Genomic DNA, 25,212 nt, shown 5'->3' with positions numbered 1-25,212 from the left:
GTCTGTTTGACAGTCGATACATCTCCATCTGTAGTGAAGCCCACGGGGTACGGGAGTCATCACAGGGTGTGGGAGCCAGACAGCTCCTGTGGACAGGAATAAGAAGGACAAACTCATTGCCAGGTAAAGATATTGTTTTTTAATTCTTAGATGAGTCCAGCAAAGTGAAATATGGCTCACACTTATGATTAAAGTTTCAGTACATTAGGTGGATTTGTCCTGTATGTATGTATGTTATATATCTCTTTGTTGCTTTAAAAACACATCCCTTATTATATTGGATGGCAGTGATTCTAACAGAACTCCAAAAGCAAGAGCTCTGAGATGTAAAGTACTGATTTAGTGCTTTGCTTTATTGAAAGGCATGCGCGTTTGAAACTCTTGAGTGGTCTTCTCAATGTACCAGTGTACGTGCCAGTCTACGTGCCAGTCTCTGCGCCAGTCTCTGCGCCCTGAGCCCTGCCTGGGTCCTGTGCTGTGGTTTACCCCCCAAAATGCCATTTTGAGTTGTGCCATTCCCCCTGATACACATGGTGGAGTTTGCTGCCCTGTGCTGCACAGTGTGAGGGCTCCTTGTGCAGTCTGATATAATAGATATCGTGCTATATCACGCTGGCATTAACTGCTCAGTGCTATGTTCAGTGCAATTCCTTTTAGAAGCTGTGGAGGAGCAAAGAACCACACTACTGTAATGTAGACTCTTTAACACGATGCTGTCTTTCCATTGAGTTCATTGCAAACCCATTCCCTCTCTCTCAGCAATGAAGTGCTGAACTGTGCTGTGGAGGAGTGTAACTCACAAAAAGATGCCAGTCATGAAGGGGCTTCTTGCCCCGCAGAACACCTTCCTGGATGCCATCGCTAAGCACTTCGACGGCACCCGTGAGTACATGGACAGATTGAGTAACCTATGTTATTATTGTTATTGTTAATTATTAATAGTATAAGGAAACCGTTTTGCCACTAAAATAACTGAAAATACATTTTCTCAATATTGTCAGACATTTTTGAACAGCCCCTGTGAATCAGGATAGAATTAAAACATAAGAACATAATGCTTGACTTCCAATCATGAGCAGCATAGATGACAGTCCTCAAACCATCAAGTAAATCATTTCATTTTCAGTTCTTATTTTTAATGGATAGGATGGATATGTAAAAAAGATGGGTTATACAGCCTTTGAATATTCTAATGAATGTAATCAATTTTTTTAGTACATATTGTAAGTAGGCCAAATGGATTTACCTATTAGTCATTTCAGAAGAAAAACTCTGTTCTTCACATAAAATTTCAATTCCAATCAAAGAAAATAACGTTAAAGCCAACTGCTGTCAGGTAAAAAAGAAACAAAAAAAAACGTTAATGACAAGAGCTGATTTGATTGCAGAGTGATTGCTGTCAATTACTGGATTTCCATTTTGCCCCTGGAAAGCGCAGCTGGGTGTTGTATTGACTGGGTAGTAAGCTAAATATAGGAAAGGTCCTGGTAAATATTACCTGCCATTAACCATCTTCAAATCACCCTTTAGTCTGCTATGGAATATAGCTTCTAAAGGCATCATCTGTCTCGCTTGAATAGTAAGCGCAATTATTATTATATTGCTATCACGTGTAGTATCTTGGAAGAGCTGTGGAGATGGGAGCAAATGGTTATTAGATGCTTTTATGATTTCGTGATTTTTCCAAAACAATTATATTTCATTATGCTTTTAATTTGGATTTTGTGACTTTTTTTCCAAAACAATTATATTTTATTATTGCACTTTATAATAATTACATTTTTGCACCTCTTTATATATAGGTTCTACACCATGAATGTATCATTTTATCTGTACATGATTGAAGCTCACTAGCATCCAATTTACCTGCTCACTACCCACCAGCCTGAAGCTGTACATGACTGGCTGTTGTTCATTTGCTCAGCAACCGAGTGAAAGAGACCAGCGCTTTGTCTCATTTGAAAAGTGCTTTGTGTCATCTCATTTAGCACAGACCTGTGGGTAGTAATCGCATGTGTGAGGTTCACGTTACTCTTTTCATGCTCCATGAGTTTTAGCGCTGCCCTTTGCTCCTATTAGCGTTGTGTGTTGATGGAGATTCAGTCCGTGTGTTCAGTCATTCATATTGCAATGGCCAAGATGTCTCCACTCATTTGTGTGTGACGGTACATAAACATGATGTTTCAGCACTGTACTGCATGTCTGCGGTTGATGTCAGTGGCACATGAGAGGTAGGGCTTTGAACAATCTGGCCATCATCTATGGAGGCAGGTCCATCTCTGAGGCTGGACCGTGGGGCCATGGCCCAAACCGCCTGAGTTCGGTCCTGGAGTGGGGCAGGGCCGAGTCAGGCCTGAACTAGAGACTTTTGGAATGGTATCTTTAGTTTAGGTTGCCTAGCAACGGAAATTACTTTGCTTGCATTTGCAAGACGAGCGGGGGAAGTTGGAAGGAAAGGCTCAGTGTTTGTAGGCTATTTATATTGTCACATTTAAATATTTTTTATAAATAAAAAAAATATTCTGTGACAATAAGAGCTGTGTTGGGCTGATCAGGGCTTTTGTGCTATTCATTCAGTTGACAAACGAGTGTGTTCATATACAGCATAGGTCTGTGTGTGCTTACATGTGCTCACCTTTTTTTGTCTCTCTCTCTCTAGCCATCCTTCAAATCTTCTCTCTCTCTCTATTATACAAAAATGCAAAAAGAAATCACTGAAATGCCAACTTGATCTAATATATGCAGCCATTACATGCACCACATGTTAGGTGTCACCATTGTTTTTGGAGATTATTATATCATCAGATAGCTGTATGATATAATAAAATATATTAAAATGATATGTTCACACTCACACATACATTTTCGTTATTCAGTAACCTCTGCAAGAGCAGTGGAGTGTATAGGCTGGATGGGAGATGCAGTATGAAAAACAAGGATCAAGGTGTCATCTCCACTGCCCATGTCTGTCCTTTCCTATTCACTCACACATTGTCTCCGTTAAGAGACAGGATGGACATTCTATTTATGGGGACGTTTTTGGACAGCTATGTCTTCAGAAGATTAGGATTGGATGGATGTATTGGCATATTGTTCTTGTATTCATATTAGCCTGTGGCTATCTCCTTTCCAAACCATTCACGTAAAGACATATTTTATAATCAACCTTTGGGAAAAACCAATCAATTTAACGGTTGTGTTAAGCCTCACTGCTCGAATTGTTTGTTGCCATGCAGAATTATTCAAACACTGATTCACAGAATTTTTTATTTCCCCCCCCCCCATCAGCTTTTTTTTATTGTCCCTTTTTTCTATCTTTCTGATGTTTTAACTTTTCTCAGTAGCCTACTTTTTAACCACGTTACCATGGCAACACTGCTGTTGAACATCATGCCACTTCATTTGCCTTTTTCTAATCATAGTGTGCACAGCTGTCAGCTTGGCGACACATAGTGATTGCACTTTATATGTATTTCTTGCACTTCTTTCACTATGGTATTAAGTGGCTTAGTGAGATCCTTAGCAGATGCTGTTGAACCCATCAGAGTCTCTCGGATTCAGAGTCTCAGCCATCTAGGTGCAATCTGACACACACACACACACACACACACACACACACACACACACACACACACACACACACACACACACACACACACACACACACACACACACACACACACACACACACACACACACACACACAGAGTGAGAGACAGACAGTGAAGAGGAGTTTAGGGTGGCTGGCTTGAGACCAAATGGGGGTGTCGGTGAGAACACGCTGTCCAGTCAGGATTCACAGTTCACAAGAGTAATTTATTGAAATTTCCAGTGAGGATATAAGTAGGACTGTATGGATGCGCGTGTGTGTGTGTGTGTGTGTGTGTGTGTGTGTGTGTTTTCTAGGAGGAAAGGAGAAATTAAATACAATCAGCTCCAAATAATGCCATAATACAAACGATGCCACAGCATTCAAAATGCACTCAAGCTACACTACATAAGTCAACAAATCATTCCATGTGCCACATATAATATAATAGCTGTAACTGAACATCATTAAGCACAACATAAGGTCAGCCTACACAGGCAACACATGAGCATATAAAAACTCAGGAGCATTCACAGTTAAGGCAACAAGGTGAGGGTAACAAACAATTCACTTACATGGCTCAAATATCTCACACAGGAGAAGCACATGCAGCAGCATTCAGGTTCTCAGTGTCTTTGAGTGAAAGGAAGGGGCTGTGGGCACAGGTGTGGCTAATAAGGTTGGTGGCAGGGTGTGGCCTAATAGGCAGGTGATCAGGGCTAATTGGAGCTGAGTGAAACAGAATGGGAAAATGAACAGGCTGGGAAAGGGGCGTGGCAGTGAGTCTGTGAGTGAAGCAGGGAAACTGAAAATCTTCCAAAAAGTCAGTGAAACACCAACAGAAACATGAAATGCAAATAATGTTCTGAGGTAAAAAAAATTATATGTTTTAAGCGTCACCTGATTGGTGTACACTTTGAGGTACATTTTGCATCGCTCAAAGGGCTCGCTATTTCTGATTTGACAGTATGAAGAAGGACTTCTTCAGAACATCCTGTTGTTTGTTATGAGGTCGAGCAGGGTTGCCATTTTGTGGAAAGAGAATCTAAGCCTTTGCCCCTCTGAACAATGGACTCATCTCACAGGCCTCTCTCAGCAAAGCACTGGAGATCTGGAGAGCGACAGACACAGGGCTGCTCCCCATCTGGGGCCCTTTCTCACCCTACCGACCCTACCCAGTCATTAGGGTGTCACTCTCTCCCCCCCCCCCCCCCCCCCCCCCCTCATATTATATTGTTCTCCATTGAGCTTGTCGAGACCTGGGATACATTAAGGCTCTACTCACTGAATGGAGAGAGCTACACTGTGTGAGTGAATGTCTAATGGGTCTCTGTTTAGTAACATAAAAGACGCACTACAAATGAAAATACGGCCGAGTGAATAGGCACATGTCCTCGTGTTGGCACACTGCGCTAATGCTTACGATGTGTGTATTAGTATGCGTTGTGTGCATATGTCTTTCTGTGTGAATATTTGGGTGTGTATCTCCGTGTGAGCACTTCCTTGACAGCTCGTCTTTTATTCATGCTGCTCCTGAAGATGAGGGGTCTGAAGGAGCTGGAGGAGAGCAGAGTGATAGGCTGTGAAAACAGACTGTCAGCAAGCGTATCCACACCCCCCAAAATGGGTTAGGTTTATTTAGGCTAGGCAGCCAGAGGCTGGTAAAGTGCACCTTAAACTTCGGTTGCGATGTTTTGAACACGCATTCTGACACATGCATAGATACACAGACAAACACACACACATACAAACAGACATACAAACACACGCAGACAGTATACAGACAAAACACTTCATACAAATGCTGATGTGTATTCCACAGAGCACATGGAACCACATCTAACCGCACACAAGGTTCTATGCTGGCTAATACATTACTTTACTTACTTTTATAAACTACTATTAAAAAACAATGTAATTCTGTTATGGACATTATAAAGATTTAACACTTAACAGTGGCTGTCTTCCATAAAGCTTTGATTGGTGAAGAACCCGGGCAACAGTTGTTGTATGCAGAGTCTCTCCCATCTCAGCTGCTGTAACTCTGTAAGCTTGTAACTCCTTCAGAGTAGTCATAGGTGTCTTGGTGGACTTTCTCACTAGTCTCCTTCTTGCACGGTCACTCAGTTTGTGAGGACAGCCTGCTCTTGGCAGATTTACAGATGTGCCATATTCTTTCCATTTCTTGATGATGGATTTAACAAAATTTCAGGGGATGTTTAGTGCCTTGGACATTTTTTTGTATCCTTCCCCTGACTTATACTTTTCAATAACCTTTTCTCTGAGTTGCTCGGAGTGTTCTTTTGTCTTCATGGTGTAACGGTAGCCAGGAATACTGATTACTGAATACTGACCAGTGAATGGACCTTCCAGACACAGGTGTCGTTATACTACAATCACTTGAGACACATTCACTGCACACTGATCCCCATTTCACTAATTGTGAGACTACTAGCACCAATTGGCTGGACCTCTGTTGAATTAGGTCAGTCACTTTAAAGGGGGTGAATACTTATGCAATCACTTATTTTACATTACACATTTTTATTTAATTGACATTACTGTGTAGAAATCTGTTTTCACTTTGACATGAAAGAGGGCTTTTTTGTAATTTTTTTGTCAAAAAAGCCAACTTATATTGACCATGATTGATTTATAAAAGCAATAAAAGGGTAAAACATCCAAGGGGGTGAATACTTATGCAAGGCACTGTACACATAGATTCAGACATAAAAACTGGTTGCACACACATACTGGTTCATACACTGGTTTAAGAAGATCTGCCGTTATCTAGCTATCACCTCTTTGGAGCCCCCTCAAAATGGTCAGTGTGAGTTGTCATGGTAACACTGAAACTGGTTTTCGCAGTGATGCATCCTAAAACACTACATTTATACTGAATGAGATATTTTGTATTTCAGAAGACAAATGTCCAAGCAAACCAAGCACTTCACTTCTCTTAGAAGGATACTGAGCACATTTGTTGAAACCCAGTGTAAAATTTTACCCATAAAGCAAAGCCTTAGTAAGAGAAATATCAATTCAAAGTTTGTCAATAAATCCATCAGCCTTCTTTAAATTTGAAATACAAAAGAGCACAAGCACCTCTTGGTAAAGCTTTAGAGGATGTTTGAGGACACGCACAGGGATGGACGGTTGGGCAAACACGCTCTCTTGAAATGTCCGAATAATTCTGAAAACTGCGAGGTTACTGATTCATGAGTGACTCATACATGGCCATCTTTTATTATCAGTACTTGAAATATTTTAACACCGAAAACTGTTTCAGGAAAATAAGATGGACAGCATGACAAAACGCCAGAGTTTTAAGGTAATGGGAAGTACCACGACTTCATGTAAGGGATTGTGAAACAATGTAAAAGTCATCCTGTCATACTATATAATGGCAAAAACCATGCAATTGTTCTGCAAAGCTGCCTTTTAAAATCTATAGATACTGGCAGGCAACATGAAGGATGCTCTAAATTCTGTCAGTGCTACTAGGTGATGGAGACAGGGGAAAGCACCATCTTTTTTTCCCTTTGGTTTGAGCAGCTCACTGAAGAGGAGAAAGTGTCACAAGGTAATGCAGAAAATGGTCACCTTACTCATCCATGTGTTGTCCTCCTACTCATTTCAACGTCCACGAGATTTCTTATCAGAGAGAGAAAGAGATTGAAACAGAAAGAGAGAGAGAGAGAGAGAGAAAGAGAGAGAGAGAGAGGTGCAGTGTCAGGTACACCCACTCAGCATATGCATTGCCATTATGAGCCTTCTGTGGCTGTTGTCCATATAGACAGAGGAAGGGCAGAGGGAGGGGGAGACTGAAATATACAAGAGCAGACATAGAGAAATAGAGACTAGCAGTGAAGGTGTAGGAAGGACAAGTGAAGAAGGCACAGATTGAAAAAAAATGATAAGGAGGAGGGAAGATGGAATGTTACCTGAAAAGGAAAAGAAAGAGACAGATTAAAAATGAAAGTAATACTGACCTTTGAACTTGTGTTCCGTGTATTCCCATTCTTCATTAAGGTCAGGCTGGAAAGTAATTAGCACAGGTGTGAAGCACAAGGTGAACCACACACATTGTTTACTGACAACCAGCAATACCATAACGTCAATTCAGCCTGCTGCTATCAGCCGAGCAATCGATGGCAGCGTTTGCACAGTTCTAGCATATTTTTTTCAAGAGCCTCATTGATAGGTGAAAATTCACCCTAGTTACCTCAGGACTCCGGAGCTGCATATAAGGACATTTATTAGACAAACAACAATTGCAATCGGGCTCACTCCCAGCACAAGGCTGAAAGTGAAGCAATGATAAACACATCGCACAAGGTTTATATAGACAGAAGTTTAGTGTTCAGCAGGGATAACCACGTGGTGGATTTCTGACGTCCGAGGCAAGGATGGAAGTTTTGCAAGGTCGGAAGAAGCACAGTTCGACCCTTCTTATCACCTCTGGTCTAAACATGCTCTTGTACATATGCAGACTAAGTGGCACCTAATAATCTAAGTTACACACGCACACAGAAAAGCACATGATTCATACAAGGAATATATTAATACAAGGCACTTGATTCATTTATTCTTAAGTCATGAACAGTGTTTGGAAATTATCTCCATCATTCATGTTCAGTTCTACTGACAGCACTTATTTATTTTATTCATAAACTGCTGTACAATGCTTTGTTGTTTGTTATTTGTTTGTTGTAAAAGGAAATGACAGCCACCACATTCAACATCATAAATGCATCATCGTAATTCACATCCACATTCAACCTCATAAATGCATCATCATAATTCACATCCACATTCAACATCATAAATACTGGCAGACAGTTTGACTGTTGAAATCATTTATTTGGCAAACATTTCTTCAGCTGACACAAAGGTTACAATTAAGAAGAAGTATGGAGAAATACTTATTTTTACATATCTTCTCACTGGAAAGTTTTCTTCTTGTATCAATGTATTTCTTTATTTGTTTTGTTTATTCATTTTTCCACTGGGGCTTCCAGACAGCAACTTCCTGTTGGGAAATGCTCAGGGTTGCCGTGGATACCCCATAGTGTACTGCTCCGACGGCTTCTGCGAGCTCACCGGCTTTGGGCGGACGGAGGTCATGCAGAAGACGTGCAAGTGTCACTTCCTGTACGGGCCGGACACCAGCGAGCGTGTCACCCAGCAGCTGGAGAAGATCCTGGAGGGCCAGAGAGAGTACCAGACGGAGGTCCGCCTCTACAGAAAGAACGGTAAGAACGCGGCAAGGATGGGCCCTGATGGACACCAAGAACCTAATATTAGAACCCTCATTAAGCTTAGTCATTGTGCACAGTGCCAGACATTTCCATATGTGTGTTGGTCTTAGGAGAGCAGCCGTCCAAATTAAAGCTGATCCCCCTTGTGGTATAATATGTGGGTGATGGTCTTACTTTCTTAGTTCGTGCGCTACTTTGAATGAAGGGCTTGTTATTTTGAGGTTGTTAAGAAGTGAGTGGGTAAGTGTGTTTGACATTTAGAGCATATCCTAAAAGTCCTTTTTTTATCTGCCTGTCCCATCAGCAAGCCCATTCTGGTGTCTCTTGGACATAGTGCCGATAAAGAATGAGAAAGGAGATGTGGTCCTCTTCCTGTTCTCTTTCAAAGACATCAGTGACTCGTATGGCAAGAGTCACCACAGTAGCCATAAAGACGGTAAGGAGGTACACACTACTCCACTCCCAAACTCTAACCCACACACAAGTGCTGAGAGCCATCATGCGTCTCCTCCTGCTCCACATTCTGTTGTATGAGATAATCTTGCAGGTAGGCTGTACAGAAATGTCAGTATTAATACATTTGAGATTTGTAAAGACTATAGTCTCTGTTTTTCAAAATAAAGAGGTCTGTCTAATGATGCAATTGAAAAGGTTTTAGTTTTGTTGCACTTTAAAAGCACACTCTTGCTATCATAATTCCTGCCTAATGAAGTCTAAGTCTACCTAAGCCTTCACGGCACTTGTCTTTCTCTGTTAAACTTTAGGTTTTTCCAGAGAAAATAATTGCGTTGGATTAGTGTTCACCTTGGTATGTTTTGTTTTGCCCAGCAGGTTTATCCGAGGACGAGTGTCAGAGCATGAAGGCCGCCAGCTCCCCTCTCAGCCGGGCACGTGAGCGCGGGAGGACCGTTCTGTACCAACTCACCAGTCAGTTCACCAGCAGGGACAAAGACAAGCTAACCAATGTGAGTTATCGCATGCTCCTTTAGGAAGGAACAGGCCCTCAACTGTAATTACACGAGTTCGAGCTCTGAATTTGCCTAAGATATGTAAAAGAGCGTGTTTAGTGCAGTGTCTGGCCGGGGTATTGAAACGTCTTGCAGGGATCGCGCAGGAGTCGCCAGCTGGCCGGAGTCATACATGATCCAACTGTTCCCTCTCACCAGTTCCTCCATTGATTCCTCACAACACCTCAGAAATGCCAGTGTTTGATGCCCATGTATCAAGAGTAGGTTCCTGGTATGCTCCAATTTCCAGGAAATCCTCTCAGTGACTCACTTTAGGGTGTAGATGGTTCAGGAAGAGGCTGGAGGAACGCATTCATTGATTCTGCCCCTATTCTTCTCAGTGGGATTTGAAAGGGCAGATGTTTTAAAGCTGTTAACAGGGGCTCTTCTATGGTGCCTTTTAAATTGGCCCAACCTTTTAGAATGAATGAGCTTCAGAGAGACGATACCTACAGAAGATGATATCTGCAGTAAGACGTCTATGCCGCTCTGATTGTATTTTAGTCTACTTTCTTCCCTCTAGACTTGCGGTGGTTGTCAACACGGCGAGGAACCGGTTGCCAATGGTGACATAAGCTGCAGGGGCTGTTTTAAGACAGCTTATTTGCACTTATCTTGCAAAGGTGTTGCTGCATGTGTCAGTTACCTGGTAACACATCCTCCCTCATTTTTGGTGTGGCAACACTAATTGTTCCTCCTGCTAGGTGGGAGTGCATTAACATGAGACATGATGTCTGTGTGAAGGGGGAGGGGAACAAACTAGAAGAGTAGTAAATGAGTGGGTGAGTGAATGGGTGAATGGGTGAATGGGTGAGTGAGTGGGTGAATGGGTGAGTGAGTGTGAGTGGGTGGGTGAGTGGGTGAGTGGGTGAGTGAGTGTGAGTGAATGGGTGAATGGGTGAGTGGGTGAGTGAGTGTGAGTGAGTGGGTGAGTGGGTGAGTGGGTGAGTGAGTGTGAGTGAGTGAGTGGGTGAGTGGGTGAGTGGGTGAGTGAGTGTGAGTGAGTGGGTGAGTGGGTGAGTGAGTGAGTGGCTGAGTGAGTGAATGTGAGTGAGTGAGTGAGTGAGTGTGAGTGAGTGGGTGAGTGAGTGTGAGTGAGTGTGAGTGAGTGGGTGAGTGTGAGTGTGAGTGAGTAAGAGTGTGAGTGAGTGAGAGAGTGAGCGAGCGAGCGAACAAGTGTGAGTGAGTGAGTGAGTGAGTGTGAGTGATCTGAGTAAATGTGTGAGTGTGTGAGTGAGTGAGTGAGTGAGTGTGAGTAAGTGAGTGAGTGAGTGTGTGAGTGAGTGAGTGAGTGAGTAAGAGTGTGAATGAGTGAGTGTGTGAGTGAGTGAGTGAGTGAGTGAGTATTAGTGTGAATGAGTGAGTGTGTGAGTGAGTGAGTGATTGTGTGTGAGTGAGGAAGTAAGTGCGACTGAGTGAGTGAGTGAGTGAGTGAGTGAGTGAGTGAGTGAGTGAGTGAGTGAGTGAGTAAGAGTGTGAGAGAGTGGATGAGTAAGTGAGTGAGTGTGAGTGAGTGAGTGAGTAAGAGTGTGAGAGAGTGGATGAGTAAGTGAGTGAGTGAGTGAGTGTGTGAGTGAGTGAGTGAGTGAGTGAGTGAGTAAGAGTGTGAGAGAGTGAGAGAGTGAGAGAGTGAGAGAGTGAGTGAGTGTGAGTGGTCACTGATTGCTGAACCACAACCAAGTATGGTTCAACCAAGTCATGCACACATATGGGTGGCGTGATTTAGTGACATTGTCCATATGTATACCATGTGATTTTTAAAAATCTCACTTCTTTCTCTCTCGTTTTTCCATCTTATCCATGAATCCTTTCTAGAATGTGTTCCGTGGGCCTTCCCTCCCAGAGTACAAGGTGGCTTCCGTACAAAAGTCCCGTTTTATCCTGTTGCACTACAGCCTGAGCAAGGCATTGTGGGATTGGCTGATCCTGTTCGCTACCTTCTACGTCGCCGTGACTGTACCCTACAACGTCTGCTTCTCCACCCCTGAAGACAGTGACCATGGCAACGACGACTGTGAATCCACCTCCCGCAGCACCATAGTCAGCGACATTGCCGTGGAGATGCTCTTCATTCTAGGTAATTGTGTGTTAGTGTGGGTGGTGAGAGAGAAGGTGAACAGCGAGAGAAAGAAAGCCACTGATCCCAATTTACAGAGCAGTAGTGAAGACTAAACTAAACCAAATAATTGTTCCCTCTGACCAGTTCCTCCATTGATTCCTCACAAAACCTTAGAAATGCCAGTGTTTCGATTGGCCATGTGTCAAGGGTAGGTTCCTGGTCATTACTCCAATTACCAGGAAATCCTCACAGTGGAGTCACTTTAGGGTGTAGATGGTTCAGGAAGAGGCTGGAGGAACGCATTCATTGATTCTGTCCCTATACTTCTCAGTTGGATTTGAAAGGGCACATGTTTTTTTTTTAAAAAGCCACTGATCCCAATTTACAGCCAGGACTGTGGGACAGCTAGAGGACGGTGAGGAGCAATTCACTGAATTAGACCAAAAGTCAAAGCGGACCGCACCTCTGATATGGTAGAAAGCCTCATGTTAGTTTCAAGAATAAAAGGATCCACTGGGATCTCATCCTCTCCAGTCTCCCTATTTCCTTCCTCAGTTCGTAGCTTGTTAAATGTGTGACCTACATGTGAGAGATGCCACTTGCTCACAGTTCTGGAGGTGCCAATCGCACCGACACAATTTAAACTTAGCAGTCCCGCCGTCTGTCAGAGGAACTGAAACCCCCATGAAAGCGCTCCAGCAAAATTAACCCCAAAGTTTAAGAAAAAGAATGAAACATGTATATGATGGTGATGTATAATTGATAAACCATATAGGCCTAGGCCCATACATTGTGCTATACTGAATGGTTCATCCTACTCTTTTTGTCCTGGTAAGCCATGGATTTAGTATAAAGATGTGGAAGACAGTGAGCTAGTAGGAGTAAGAAGAGACTCTGAAATGGCCGACACGTCCTACTGATATAAAGATCAATGATAGATGGGCTTTTATATAATTAATAACATAGATGAAACGTGTCACTATTAGCCCAAGTCTTTATATAAGATATTTCAGATAGAAAAATAGTTGTGAAGTCATAATGATACATGGATAATGCATGTCTGTATGAATCTCATACAAGTGTTTGTCCCCCCCCCCCATTTTTTCTTCTATGAGGTGCATTGTACCTCCTGGTATGAAATGCGCCGTGTGAATAAAGTAAAGTTTGATTTGATTTGATTTGATGATCTGAATCACTCATGCCTTAAATTATGCTGGACTATACATGCCATTAACTGTGGAATCTTCCTTTCCTAATTTCCTAAACATTAGTCCAGGTTATTGGTTGGGGTATTCCCATGAGAGATGGACCAATAACCCCTTCTTGATTTATTGAGTACCCAGGCCTATGTATCTCTGAACAAACACTCAATGTGAGGGATAACAACTTAAGCCGTCAGTTTAGCTGTTCATTATGTCAGTTAAGTTCAATATGTGCTGTGGGGCTGTTTATTTAGTCAGTATAATGACCCTTTGAGTCCACTGTCAAAATGAATGAGTTGTTTCCCTTCCTCCACAGACATTGTGCTGAACTTCCGCACCACATATGTGAGTGAGTCTGGTCAGGTGGTGTACGACGCCCGGTCCATCTGCCTGCACTACTTAGCCACCTGGTTCATCCTGGACGTCATTGCTTCCCTGCCCTTTGACCTGCTGTATGCACTGAACATCACTGTTGTAAGTTTGTTGTGTTCATAGTGTCTACATGATGTGTGTGTTTGTGTGTTGGTTTGTGTGGGATGTGTGTGTATGAGAGAGAGAAAGAAAGATAGAAGAGGTAAGTTTTTTCGCCCTGGACTGCACAAAACACCATTATCCATCATTTCTGTTACCATGCCGAAGGGTTCCTGGTCAATTGTTTTCAAAGGAACGAGTAGAGATCTGTTGTGGCTTTTTCATTTGATCTCTCTGGCCTGGTTCACATCTGGCATTAACGTGCGTCTTGGGTGATCCCATCACAAGCTCTAAATATGTCAGTTCACACCTCCACATGCATCTTGAGTGACCAGTTGTGATTGGATCCCACTTGCCCCCCTCTGAATGCAAATGAACACATTAATCATTCCTGTTTGCAAAGATCAAACGCAGGAGAGGGCAGTGCTCCCCACTTCAGTTACTGTGCCCCCTGACTTTAAAAATAAAATAATTTTTTCTTAATGGTGTGGAAAAATATCTCTAGTATTTTTTTTTTAACTCTGCCATGCATATCAACATAACAGCGAAAACTGAAGATCAACTAAAAAGCTGGGCAAAAAGCACACACCCTGTACCCAATGTAGTCAGATGATAGGAGAACCGTTTAAACTCAATATTAATGCCTCCCAGTTAAAAATGAATCTTTGCACGGCACCAATCTATAAATCTCAGTTTACTCAATAAAGGCTGGCTGTTGTGATTCTCTGATATTTAGGAAAAGCTAACCCCAAGCTAAGAGAACATGTTTTTTCACAACCATGAGCTAACGCTATCTTATTATCGCTGAGGACACATTGAGATCCAATTAATGATGCATTGAGATCCAATTAATGATGCATTGAGATCCAATTACTATCTTGCACTTGTTTACTCTTTCTCTCATCCTTAAGTGTCCTCTCACGCACGCACTCTCTGGCTGTTCTCTGCCGACCTCTTTCTTTCTTTCTGTCTGTGCAGTGGATATGTGTATGAGTGGTCTCTGATAGGGAGCCATTCCGTGAGGTAATGCTGTTGAATGGAGGAACCCAGACTAGCCACAGGCTCTTAAGTCCACTTATGTCTCTGAAAACATCATTTATATTCACTGTAAAGAGGCACTGTAGAATAACAAGTATTTTGTCAGAAAAACTGTATGCACTATCTCACTCTATCTCTCTCTCTCTCCCTTTCACTCTCTCTCTGTCCATCTTTCTCTCTCTGTATATGTATGTTCTGTGCATGCATGTCAGTTCACGTGGTCACATCTGAGGTTGGGCTTTTGTTAATAGGTTTAATCAGACATTTTGTGTGTGTCTCTCTCTACTGTTTGCAAGTGTTTGTTTCTCTCTTTCTTTACGGAGTACTTTATGCCAATACTACACTCACTGGTTTTTCCATATGAAAAATTCAACTTTTGAAGGGGTTACTGGGATTGTTTGCGATTGTTTTTTTGTTGTAAAATAATATTAAATATCCTTTTGTGTGTATGTTGCAGACATCTCTGGTTCATCTACTGAAGACAGTGCGGCTGCTGCGGCTGCTGCGACTGCTGCAGAAACTGGACCGCTACTCCCAGTACAGCTCTGTGGTGCTGACGTTACTCATGTCAGTCTTTGCTCTGCTGGCCCACTGGCTAGCATGTGTGTGGTACGTCATTGGCTACAAGCAGCTCGAAAGCAATGACCTACTTACCTGGGATATAGGTACGAACAAGTGTCTTTAATGTGCCTCTGCATGCGTGTGTGTGTGTGTGTGTGTGTGTGTGTGTGTGTGTGGGTGGGTGGGTGAAGTACTCTTCATTGCAACAGTTTCAGCCTGAGTCATTCATACAGAAAATGATATGTATAAATAGATACACATTTATTCCCATTTTGTTTGTGTTGGTTGCAGGCTGGTTGCAGGAACTGGGGAAGCGCTTGGAGACGCCGTACACTAACGGAACTGCGGGGGGTCCGTCGCTGCAGAGTGCCTACATCACCTCGCTCTACTTCACTCTGAGCAGTCTGACCAGCGTGGGCTTCGGCAACGTGTGTGCCAACACAGACGCCGAGAAGATTTTCTCCATTTGTACCATGCTGATTGGGGGTGAGTCGAACACACACTCAAACACACACACACACACATACACACACACACACACATACACACACAAATGTGTGCACTCATACACATGCTGTGCTGACCAGAGTGGAACACAGACACACACCAGCTCACACACACATGAACACTCACAGGACTGGGGAATTGCAGTAGCTATAATTGGCCCTTGTCACCACAAAATCGAGCCTGTCGAGACTTGTATGAACTTTATAAACACCATCTGAATTTGAACCATGAGATAAGACACTATAATAAGAATCACTACCTCCTCGTCTGTTTTTTCTCTCTCTCTCTCTCTCTCTCTCTCTTGCTCTCTCTCTCTCTCTCTCTCTCACCCACACAGCTCTGATGCACGCAGTGGTGTTTGGGAACGTGACGGCCATCATCCAGCGCATGTACTCTCGGCGCTCGCAGTACCACACGCGCATGAAGGACCTGAAGGACTTCATCCGGGTGCACCGGCTGCCCCAGCAGCTCAAGCAGCGCATGCTGGAGTACTTCCAGGCCACCTGGTCCGTCAACAACGGCATCAATGCAAACGAGGTATAAAAAGAGCCTCCCGTAACGATCCATTGGATCTTTTACCCTTGCGTGGAAACAACCACGACTGCCTATTTTGGGGATAACGACTCGGTGCTGACAAACGTCTGATAGCTACTTGGTACATGTCGAGGTGGGGAGGCATGTTGGAACAATCAATACGTGTCACACTTGTACCGAGCTGCAAACAGCGGCTGGTTTCTGCAAAAACAAAAAGCTATTTCTTGACAATATCAACACTCTGTATACAATGTTAATAGGCACTCTCATCACACTCTGAGACTGCAATTGGTAACATCTCAGCATATCCCTATAATCATCTGAACTCTGGAACTGTAATCTGAACAATGGCATGGCCTTAAATGAACTAGGCACTATGCAGGACTCACATGGCTCTATACATCCATATCACACTGCAGTGTACATAGAGTAAAGAATATTAAAAACTCAAAAAGTTCTTCGAGCAGAAATGGGGCACGCAGACAAACATGCAGAGCCAAAAAGTATTCTGTGGGCGTGATCACTGGCCTTGCTCTTGCTGAAGGGAGTCGTGTAGACATCTATATCTCCCTGTTAAGAGTGAACAAAGCTTTTGTTTGTGACGATGATGGCCCGTTTGGCCTTGTAAAAAGAGCTGCAGCTAATTAGTGGCTCTGCGACAGGGAAACCGCAGAGGGCAGAATCCATCACCCACACCCCCATTTATCACCAGTTAGATTTATTCAATGACAAAAAGACTAAACATACAGTCACGATCATACACACACACACACACACACACACACACACACACACACACACACACACACACACACACACACACACACACACACGCACACAAACATGCAGACTTGAATACACACTCAACAGACTGTTCACGGGAACTCTCTGAATTTAACACCCCCTAATAACTTGTTGGCACTCAGTTATTTTTTTGGGTTGACATTTGTGTTCACAGCACCAGATCATTCGAGAACGTTTTCCATTAGATCAGTGCAATGGACTGAAGATGTTAGATGCGCACTCTTGTGAAATTATGAGTCCGATTTTCTTTTTGGGAAAAATTACACTACTTCAGTGAAGTAAAGAAGTAATGACCTGATTTTTGGCATTACTTTGACATCAGCATTGCAGCTTCTGTTCTTTGCCTTGGTTTCTCAAAGATTCGATCAGCTTTGCCACCATACCATTGTGTTCTTAATATCTTGTTTTAGTATACCATTTATATTACTAATAAATAATTTAGGCTTTTGATTGGTTCCCCCGGCTCTTTCATGATTAACGAAACCCACTGGAGTCGATCTCACTAGTTCCGCACGATTTTAGGAGCCTGTTCACTTGTTCTCACTTACCCCTCTCAATTATAAGGGCTTTTTTGATCGGTTCCTGCAGTTGCTGCACGACTTCCCAGACGAGCTGCGCGCAGACATCGCCATGAACCTGAACAAGGACATCCTGCAGCTGCCGCTCTTCTCCTCGGCAAGCAGGGGGTGCTTGCGCTCCCTCTCCCTCCACATCAAGACCTCTTTCTGTGCCCCCGGAGAGTATCTCATTCGCCACGGAGACGCGCTCAACGCCCAGCACTACGTCTGCTCAGGGTCGCTCGAGGTCCTGAAAGATGGCATGGTGCTCGCCATATTAGGTCAGTGGTTTGGTTGTTACATGATGAAGTCTACAAGCAGAGGTGTCGCAAAATGAGATTCAAACCAGGTAGTTGTTTCGAATAGGGGCCCCTGCAAGTTTCACTAAGGGAGATAGTCTACAACAATCACGGTAGTCAGTCCGAGGACACATTCATTGCGCTGAAGAGAGTGATTGTGAACATGAAATTCTAACCATATTCGAGGTCAGTATTTTAGGACGTAACCCACAAGGGGCTCTGAATCTCCTGATATACCCTGAAGGCTCTTTCTTCAACGCAGTGAACTCATAGTGAATTTGTCCTGATGAGCACGACTGAACTGACATGTGATGAGGCACTCAGTATGCTCTCTCACGTCCAGGTAAGGGAGACTTGATCGGCGCTGACATCCCGGGGCAGGATCAGGTGATTAAGGCCAACGCCGACGTGAAGGCACTCACCTACTGTGACCTGCAGTACATCAGGTCTGTGTTTCTGATCATTCACTGTTTTCTATTATGCTATTATTATTATTTTTTATTATTATTATTATTATTATTATAGCTTGTTTTAACTATGTTTTTACTATGTACTGGCTCTGTGGCACTCTGAGATTCTTTTGAATGAAGAGTGCGCTACAAATAAAATGCATTATTATTATTATCAGCATTCGAGCTCTGCAGGAGGTTCTGGAGCTGTATCCAGAGTACAACCATAGCTTCACTGCAGATATCCACCATAACCTGACATACAACCTGAGAGAGGTAAACCACACTGAGTGCTCTTGAGGTGGGCTGGGGCAGTCACGACTCTCTGGGCTCTAGTGTGTAATGTGATTGTTGATGTTGAATGAGTGTTTCTTTTTCTGTGTGAGTTGGGAAAAAAGGGTGCGGAGCTAAAATGGTCCTTGACAAAATCATTTGTAAAGAGTACATGTGTCACGACAATTTTTCTCCCCTTCAATCAAAGCACACACACACACACACACACTATCTGACAAACACACCTCCTAGTAACTCTTCTACTGTTTTTGGTCTTCATTTGCAGGGTATGACGAGGTTCTCTCGCTCTCCTCGACTTTCGCAGGTACTAACCGCCTCAAAAAAGCCGCAGTGGCAAACACACACAGACATACACACACACACACACACACACACACTTGTGTCTTTGGAGTCACAAAATGAATGTGCTAGCGTTGTCTTTCATCCCGACATCAAAACCACTGAGAAATAACAGCTTATGTAACATGCTGACTGTGATTCTGGGAAGGCGGGCTGGGAACAGTCCGTATCTGAACAGAGGGAAATGGAATTAGTATTCAGACTGACCCCTCAGTCACACACACACATTTATGAGCACAACAACACCACACGACCAGCTGTGCCACCTGCCCCTCTGGCAATCCACAGAAATCAACACAGTTTTTCCAGTCAACCTGCTGGTGTGCAGTATTATATTTGCTGTCCTCTCACTGTCATGGAAAACATGTACAGCTTTTCAGGGTGTGTGTGTGTGTGTGTGTGTGTGTGTGTGTGTGTGTGTGTGTGTGTGTGTGTGTGTGTGTGTGTGTGTGTGTGTGTGTGTGTGTGTGTTACTTTCAATTACAGAAGACTGAATATTGGCCATTGGGTTTTGAAGGACATGTCAGTGAATCCAGACAATATATCAGACTCTTATTCACTTGTTGGCTTATTCTTTTACCTCTCCTCCACTTGACCAACAAACATAACAGTCTGACCCTGTGTTATTCTGTGCATCTGACAATAAAAGACTTGTAACTTGTAACTTGTAATTTCACTTGAGCACAACATGATCTTCTCTCATCCACTATCTTTTCAAAGGATCGTGCAGACTCATCAATGTCGAGGGACTCAAAGCTCCCCTTCATCATTAAGTCTGAGGAAGAGGAAGACCTTAACAAGGAAGCTTGTTTCTCCTCCTCCCCTGGAAGACTGCCGCTGCATCCCAGTTTGGGAAGCCCCTGCCGCCAGTCCTCCCTGACCACCATGTTAGGGGAGGAGCTACGTCATATCAACATGCTCGGACGCTGCCGGTCGCCCACTCAGGGCTTCCGGGGCCGAAGCCCCTCCCCACAGCCAGCCAAAGAGGAGCTGTCCCCTAACCACGGGCCCGCCTACATCACCGACAGCAGCTCGTGCTATAGGCCGGCCAAGCTGCTGATTCCGTCCCTAACCTGTGTGAGCCCACTGGACCTGAGCCCCAGGTGCGATATATATCCAAAACCAAAGCAAGAATGTTTCCATAAGGAAAGCCCTAGAAGTCCAGACTTGCGGGCATCCTATCATGAATAGGTGTTCCGATTTTTCATTGTTTACATAATAGGTCATTGTTAACCTCCCTGATGATGACAGTATGTAGCAACTGCCGTATTTGGCTGAAAGACTTGCAGGAATTAAATGTTATGGCACTAATTTAATATACCCTTGAATCGGCAAAATTTTGTGTGGCTATAACCCTTGGTATAGGTCTTAGTTGTATGTATTTATTGTGGCTGTGAGTATGTCTGTGCTGTCTCAAGTAGATTTTATATCATCATAGATTAGATTTCGTTATTGGAATCTATTGTGTTCACCACTGGCTTTATACTCCAAACAGAGTTGTTGATGGCATTGAGGATAATGGGAGAGCTTTTCACTTCAATGTGGAGCAGTCTGCAGTCCCTACCAACACAGGAGTCAAAGGTGAGATTGATAGTAGAAACAGTATATACATAGACATACTATGTCATAATATGTAATATGTAATAGCAGATGTAACATATAACAGCAGGCGGAGGTTATTGTAACTTTTTGCTGATGGATGGATTATGTCACATTTTCCTACTCTGGGCCCAATCCCAATCCCAATCCCAATCCCACCCCATCCCCAGACCCCTACCAGGTGAGCGCCAATCTGCTTCTGGAAACTGAGGATGTCCGACAGAGTATCAACTGTCTCAACAAAGAGGTACTTCCATCATATATCCACGAGGGCTTGTGTCAACTGTATGAACACACAAATACTCATACAAGAACTCATTCCTGATTTATTTAATGTGTTCCAGATGTGCCACATGAATCAGGAGGTGTCAAACCTGACCAAGGAGCTCCATGAGATGATGCACTTTCTCAAGACTCATGTCACACTGCCACACTTCCACTCGTCCCTGTCCTCCTTTCCTTCCTTTGGACTGCAGGTGGTGCCCACTCCCTCTGTGAGCAGCACCATGGCTGCCACAGCTCCTGACTGGCAGCCCAGGGTGCAAGTGAACATGCCCGCTGGTTCCTGCGTTCACCCTGATTCCTTGACTAGGGATACTCTAGCCCACAGGAGTATGTGGGGCTGTGGTGGAAACATGGCCCAGGTCAGGGCGTCCCTGGTCGGGCAGGAGGGAGAGACGGATAACCAGCACCCACCCAACAGCCCGCAGTCTCCCTGCCCACACTCCTCTTGCTGCTCAGACTGGGACAAGGCAGCAGGGCTGGGAGCAGAAACCCAGCAGAGCCCCTTTCAGACCTCCAGGACAACACCGAATTCTCCCTATATGGGCCAGCAACATGCCAGGCCAGCACCAACCCTGCTGGGTCTCAGCCTCTGCAGCTCTGGACTGACGCAACAGATCGGCTTTGGAGGTGCAGTCGTAACCCCAAGCACTTCACACCCCATGTGTTCCCATGGCAACCTTAGTCAGTCCCACCCCTCCCTTAGTTTGCCAGTGATCTCTGACCTCTCGAGACCACACTCTGGAAGTCCTACGCCCATCCGCACCTCGCTTACACCGGTTGGCCAATCTCAGCTCCACACTGTTGTCACTCCTCTGATACACACTGGGATTTGTAGTTCTGGCTCAGGTCTTGAGCTGTTGCTGGGTCTTGGACACCCCGCTGGATCCAGACAAAACAACCTTGTGGGATCTAGTCCAATCCACACACATGAATCCCTGCCCTCTCCCACAATAGAACCACCTAGATCACAGAGCACTGCACCATCTGGAATGTGAAGGCAGAGCTTTTAACCATGATGAAAATAATATTCTGAAACTGAAATATATGTTTGTATGACACTATTTGAGATCTTCGGAGAGCCACAAAGAATATTGGCCTGACATGTCATCTACTGTCATTAACAACAGACTGTTCACTAAATTTGCTATGTTCCCTCTTTGAGAAAAATGGTATGAAATACTACATGGGTTGTCTAAACTGAAGTATTTTTTACATATACACACACACAGGACATTTGTTGTTGGCCAGTAGACCTTAGCTGGTTTGAAAGTCGTTCTTTTCTCCCTCGATGATGATGTGTAACATGTTAAATTCAGTTCAGTTCGCATTCAGAGAGCAAAACCACAGAAGACACGTTTCCATATTCCCATGGCTGGTATTCACAATAAGATAGCCTCTGGTCTCCGAGCCTCTCTCTAGAACCCAATATTGCCAGCCAATTGCCTGTCAAACCTTTGAGTCACTTCAAAAACAAATTCCTTTGATGAATCACGGTCTTCAAGGACAGAATGTTTGTCTGCACAGAACTGTTCATTGCCAAGGCTCACCACTGCAATCACAAAGGAGCATATTTTCTGTCTGTCTGCTCAGTTAAAGGCAGAGTCTCGTTTATGGCAAAAGGTTGTTAGGTGCAGACGCTTTCGACTTTGATGGACTTCGACTGACTAGGTGGTCAACGTGAACAGCCAGTCTCAGTCAGGGAGGAGTTTGAAAGGATGTCAGTCAGTCAGACAGTTTCTTCTTCCTGTTGTAGTTTGCAAATTGACGTGAGTAATGGGAGATAGAGCGGAATTGTGTTCCATATTGTTGTTTACAGTCGATACAGTTGAAATTCCTCTTTAATTTTTATTAAAATGAAGATGATGACTGATTAAATTAATTATAATGTTAATTTAATAAATTATTGTTGGGACACATTCAACAGGTCAGCAATTGCAGGTCACATAAATTCAGTGTTGAGTGAGTCCGGCACATGTGTATCATCAGCCTACTCTACAGTATAATATTATCATATTTTTTACACTACAGCTACACTACAGTATAGAATGATAGAGTAATACAAGGTTTTACGTGCCACTGTTGCAGAAATCACATATCAGATCCTGCGATTTCTTACATTTAAAAAGTATTCACACATTCTAACACCCATGAGGGCGGTGTTCTGGGGTCATGAAGGTTTGTTCTAGCTTGTGCAGCGGACGGAGAGAGACCGCAGCACCTGACTTCAGAAACGGTCGCCGCCCTGCTCCCTCTGGGTTTTAATGACCTACGACATGATGACATTCTGCAGCACTGGTGAAAATCTGACAACATTTCTAACCAAGCAAGCATTGAGTTAAGTCCAACATGCATCACATTAAGTCAGCATTGCGCAACGCCGCCTTCAGTCGACTAGACTTATTGATATTTGAGCTTTACAACCAATCAAATTACACCCCACTCCTCTGTGCTCCTGAAGAGATGTGTTGATTGGCTAGAATTGTTTATGGCATGGTCTGAGCCATTATGTTTGTTTCCAGCCTGTGTGCGAATAGTTGTTTTGAGCGCTCTCACTGAATGGGCAGCTAGAGGACCATGTGGAGCAATGAATATAACATGTATTAGATTATAATCGTGGACTGCACCTTTAAAATGATGTCTCAGTGTTTTTCCACTTGATCTCTTTCTGTCACAGGCATAGTGTCAACCACCACAACAAATATATTTCAATTTATCTGGGCTAATTAACAATAACAGAAAGCTGTGTTTTGAAAATACATCATATTGTGGGGGTATACAGGGGTCAAATGAGATGTCATCTACATGTTTCAAATATGACCATACAACTCTTCTCAAAAGTGGACCCATCACGTTTGACTAATGAGTTCTAAGGTGATACAAGGAGACAATGTCCCACCCCGAGCTTTTGTATTTCTAGACAGTAAGAGTGGTGGTAATCAGTTGTATTCTGCTGATGTGCTTCCATTGTGCTTGCTCTAAGGCGGTCCAGGCTCTGGGCTCTGTAAAGCACCTTGAGACAATTTTATTGTTCTGGCGCTATATAAATAAAATTGAATTGAATTGAATTTAATTGAATTGAATTGAATTGATGTGGTAGATACAGGCTACATGCAGAAAACCAATTATCTACTTTCCAAAAGGCATCAAATCTCTAAGGTTATTTCCACTGTTATTGATTTGACATACAGATGTACAGTATATGTGTGTATGTATTTTACCAAGTGATTGTACTGTGTTGTGCTCCCTGACTGAAGGAATAATGTCTTAAGATCCCTAGACACCACTTATATGGTGTTCTGAAACATTACATGTTTTGTATACTTGGCTTGGCTTTATTTATCAAATGTTTAAAGGCTCTATTTTGTACTGTGGTCATTTCCTAACTGTAACTTTAGATATGTACTGTATGTTGGGTAAGTAGGCTCCATTATCAAAATGGCAGAATTTGCAGAATCAAGGTATCTCCCACATAAATGAAACCACAGCAAACAGAATCAATTGAGTCCAATCAAGTGAGTCCAATTGTTGCTGGGTTTTTTCCCCCACTTATGGTGAGGTCATCATGTAGGTTGTTTCTCTGGATGTGAGAGACATATCAAAAATATTGAAAATACAAAAGATGATGGAGAAAGACGCATTAGATGTCTCAAAAATATACTCAGAGTTTGAAAGGCGCATTTAAAACATTGTGTAGTAGAGTCTCACCAGTGGGACTTCATGGGCACAACATAATACTAAAGTGGCCTTGGCTATTTGTTCACTCTATCCCAAACAAAATAAATTGTTCTGGGACCAATGCTTGTTGTTAGGTTTATACACACTTTATTATACTCTCCTCTCTTTTCTTGTAACTCCACACAATGACCACGCAAACACTATTAGCTAAAGAAGGTTCATCTCAAAATAAATCACCATTTTCAATTGCATTGTCTCAGTTGTCCGAGGACAGATTTATTTCTCAGAACCACTATCTTGATATGGCAGTTTAATTAACACATTTACTGTAGCCCTGCTACTATTTCATTTGTTCCACATCTCTCTACCTTCACTTATTATCTCAGGTAACTGTGGTCATCATGCTGTTCCTATTCTAGTTTTGCAGGTAAAATACATGACTGAGCTTATCTAGGGAATTTATTTCTGAGGTATTTCTAAAAACTATGTAGATCCATTTAATGCTGCATTCATATAACAATTTTTCAACAACAAAGGCCCAGTAGGATATGTGGGGTTCTGTTTATTTCAAGCTTGTTGAAAACAAGTAAAGAAAGGACTTAAAGGAAATAGAAATTAAGGGTGACATACATTGCAGTATTACATGCTGTTACTTTAAATGGTTCAATTGTGCATCCTAGTT

At 43.1% G+C, this 25,212-nt stretch overlaps 1 protein-coding gene across 2 annotated transcripts; it reads left to right on the top strand.

Annotated features, from left to right (window-relative positions):
* Positions 1 to 24,211, top strand: kcnh4a (potassium voltage-gated channel, subfamily H (eag-related), member 4a). 2 transcript variants are annotated; one of them, XM_031566726.1, is made up of 18 exons: positions 1 to 123; positions 760 to 882; positions 8,611 to 8,844; positions 9,155 to 9,286; positions 9,682 to 9,815; positions 11,673 to 11,934; positions 13,435 to 13,592; positions 15,085 to 15,292; positions 15,480 to 15,674; positions 16,033 to 16,232; positions 17,622 to 17,871; positions 18,233 to 18,335; positions 18,518 to 18,614; positions 18,898 to 18,936; positions 19,692 to 20,074; positions 20,467 to 20,552; positions 20,741 to 20,817; positions 20,915 to 24,211. In XM_031566726.1, exons 2-18 carry the CDS (start codon positions 807 to 809, stop codon positions 21,848 to 21,850), a joined length of 3,570 nt encoding a protein of 1,189 aa, XP_031422586.1. In that variant the 5' UTR covers positions 1 to 123; positions 760 to 806; the 3' UTR covers positions 21,851 to 24,211. The 2 variants fall into 2 exon arrangements, with proteins under 2 accessions (XP_031422586.1, XP_031422577.1); XM_031566717.1 differs by having other exon boundaries at positions 9,679 to 9,815.
* Positions 24,212 to 25,212: the final 1,001 nt, after the last annotated feature.

Source organism: Clupea harengus, chromosome 1 (genome assembly GCF_900700415.2).
Source record: "Clupea harengus chromosome 1, Ch_v2.0.2, whole genome shotgun sequence".
Lineage (NCBI taxonomy): Eukaryota > Metazoa > Chordata > Actinopteri > Clupeiformes > Clupeidae > Clupea > Clupea harengus.
The sequence above is the reverse complement of the archived record's forward strand: the minus strand, read 5'-3'. Positions and strand labels throughout refer to the sequence as shown.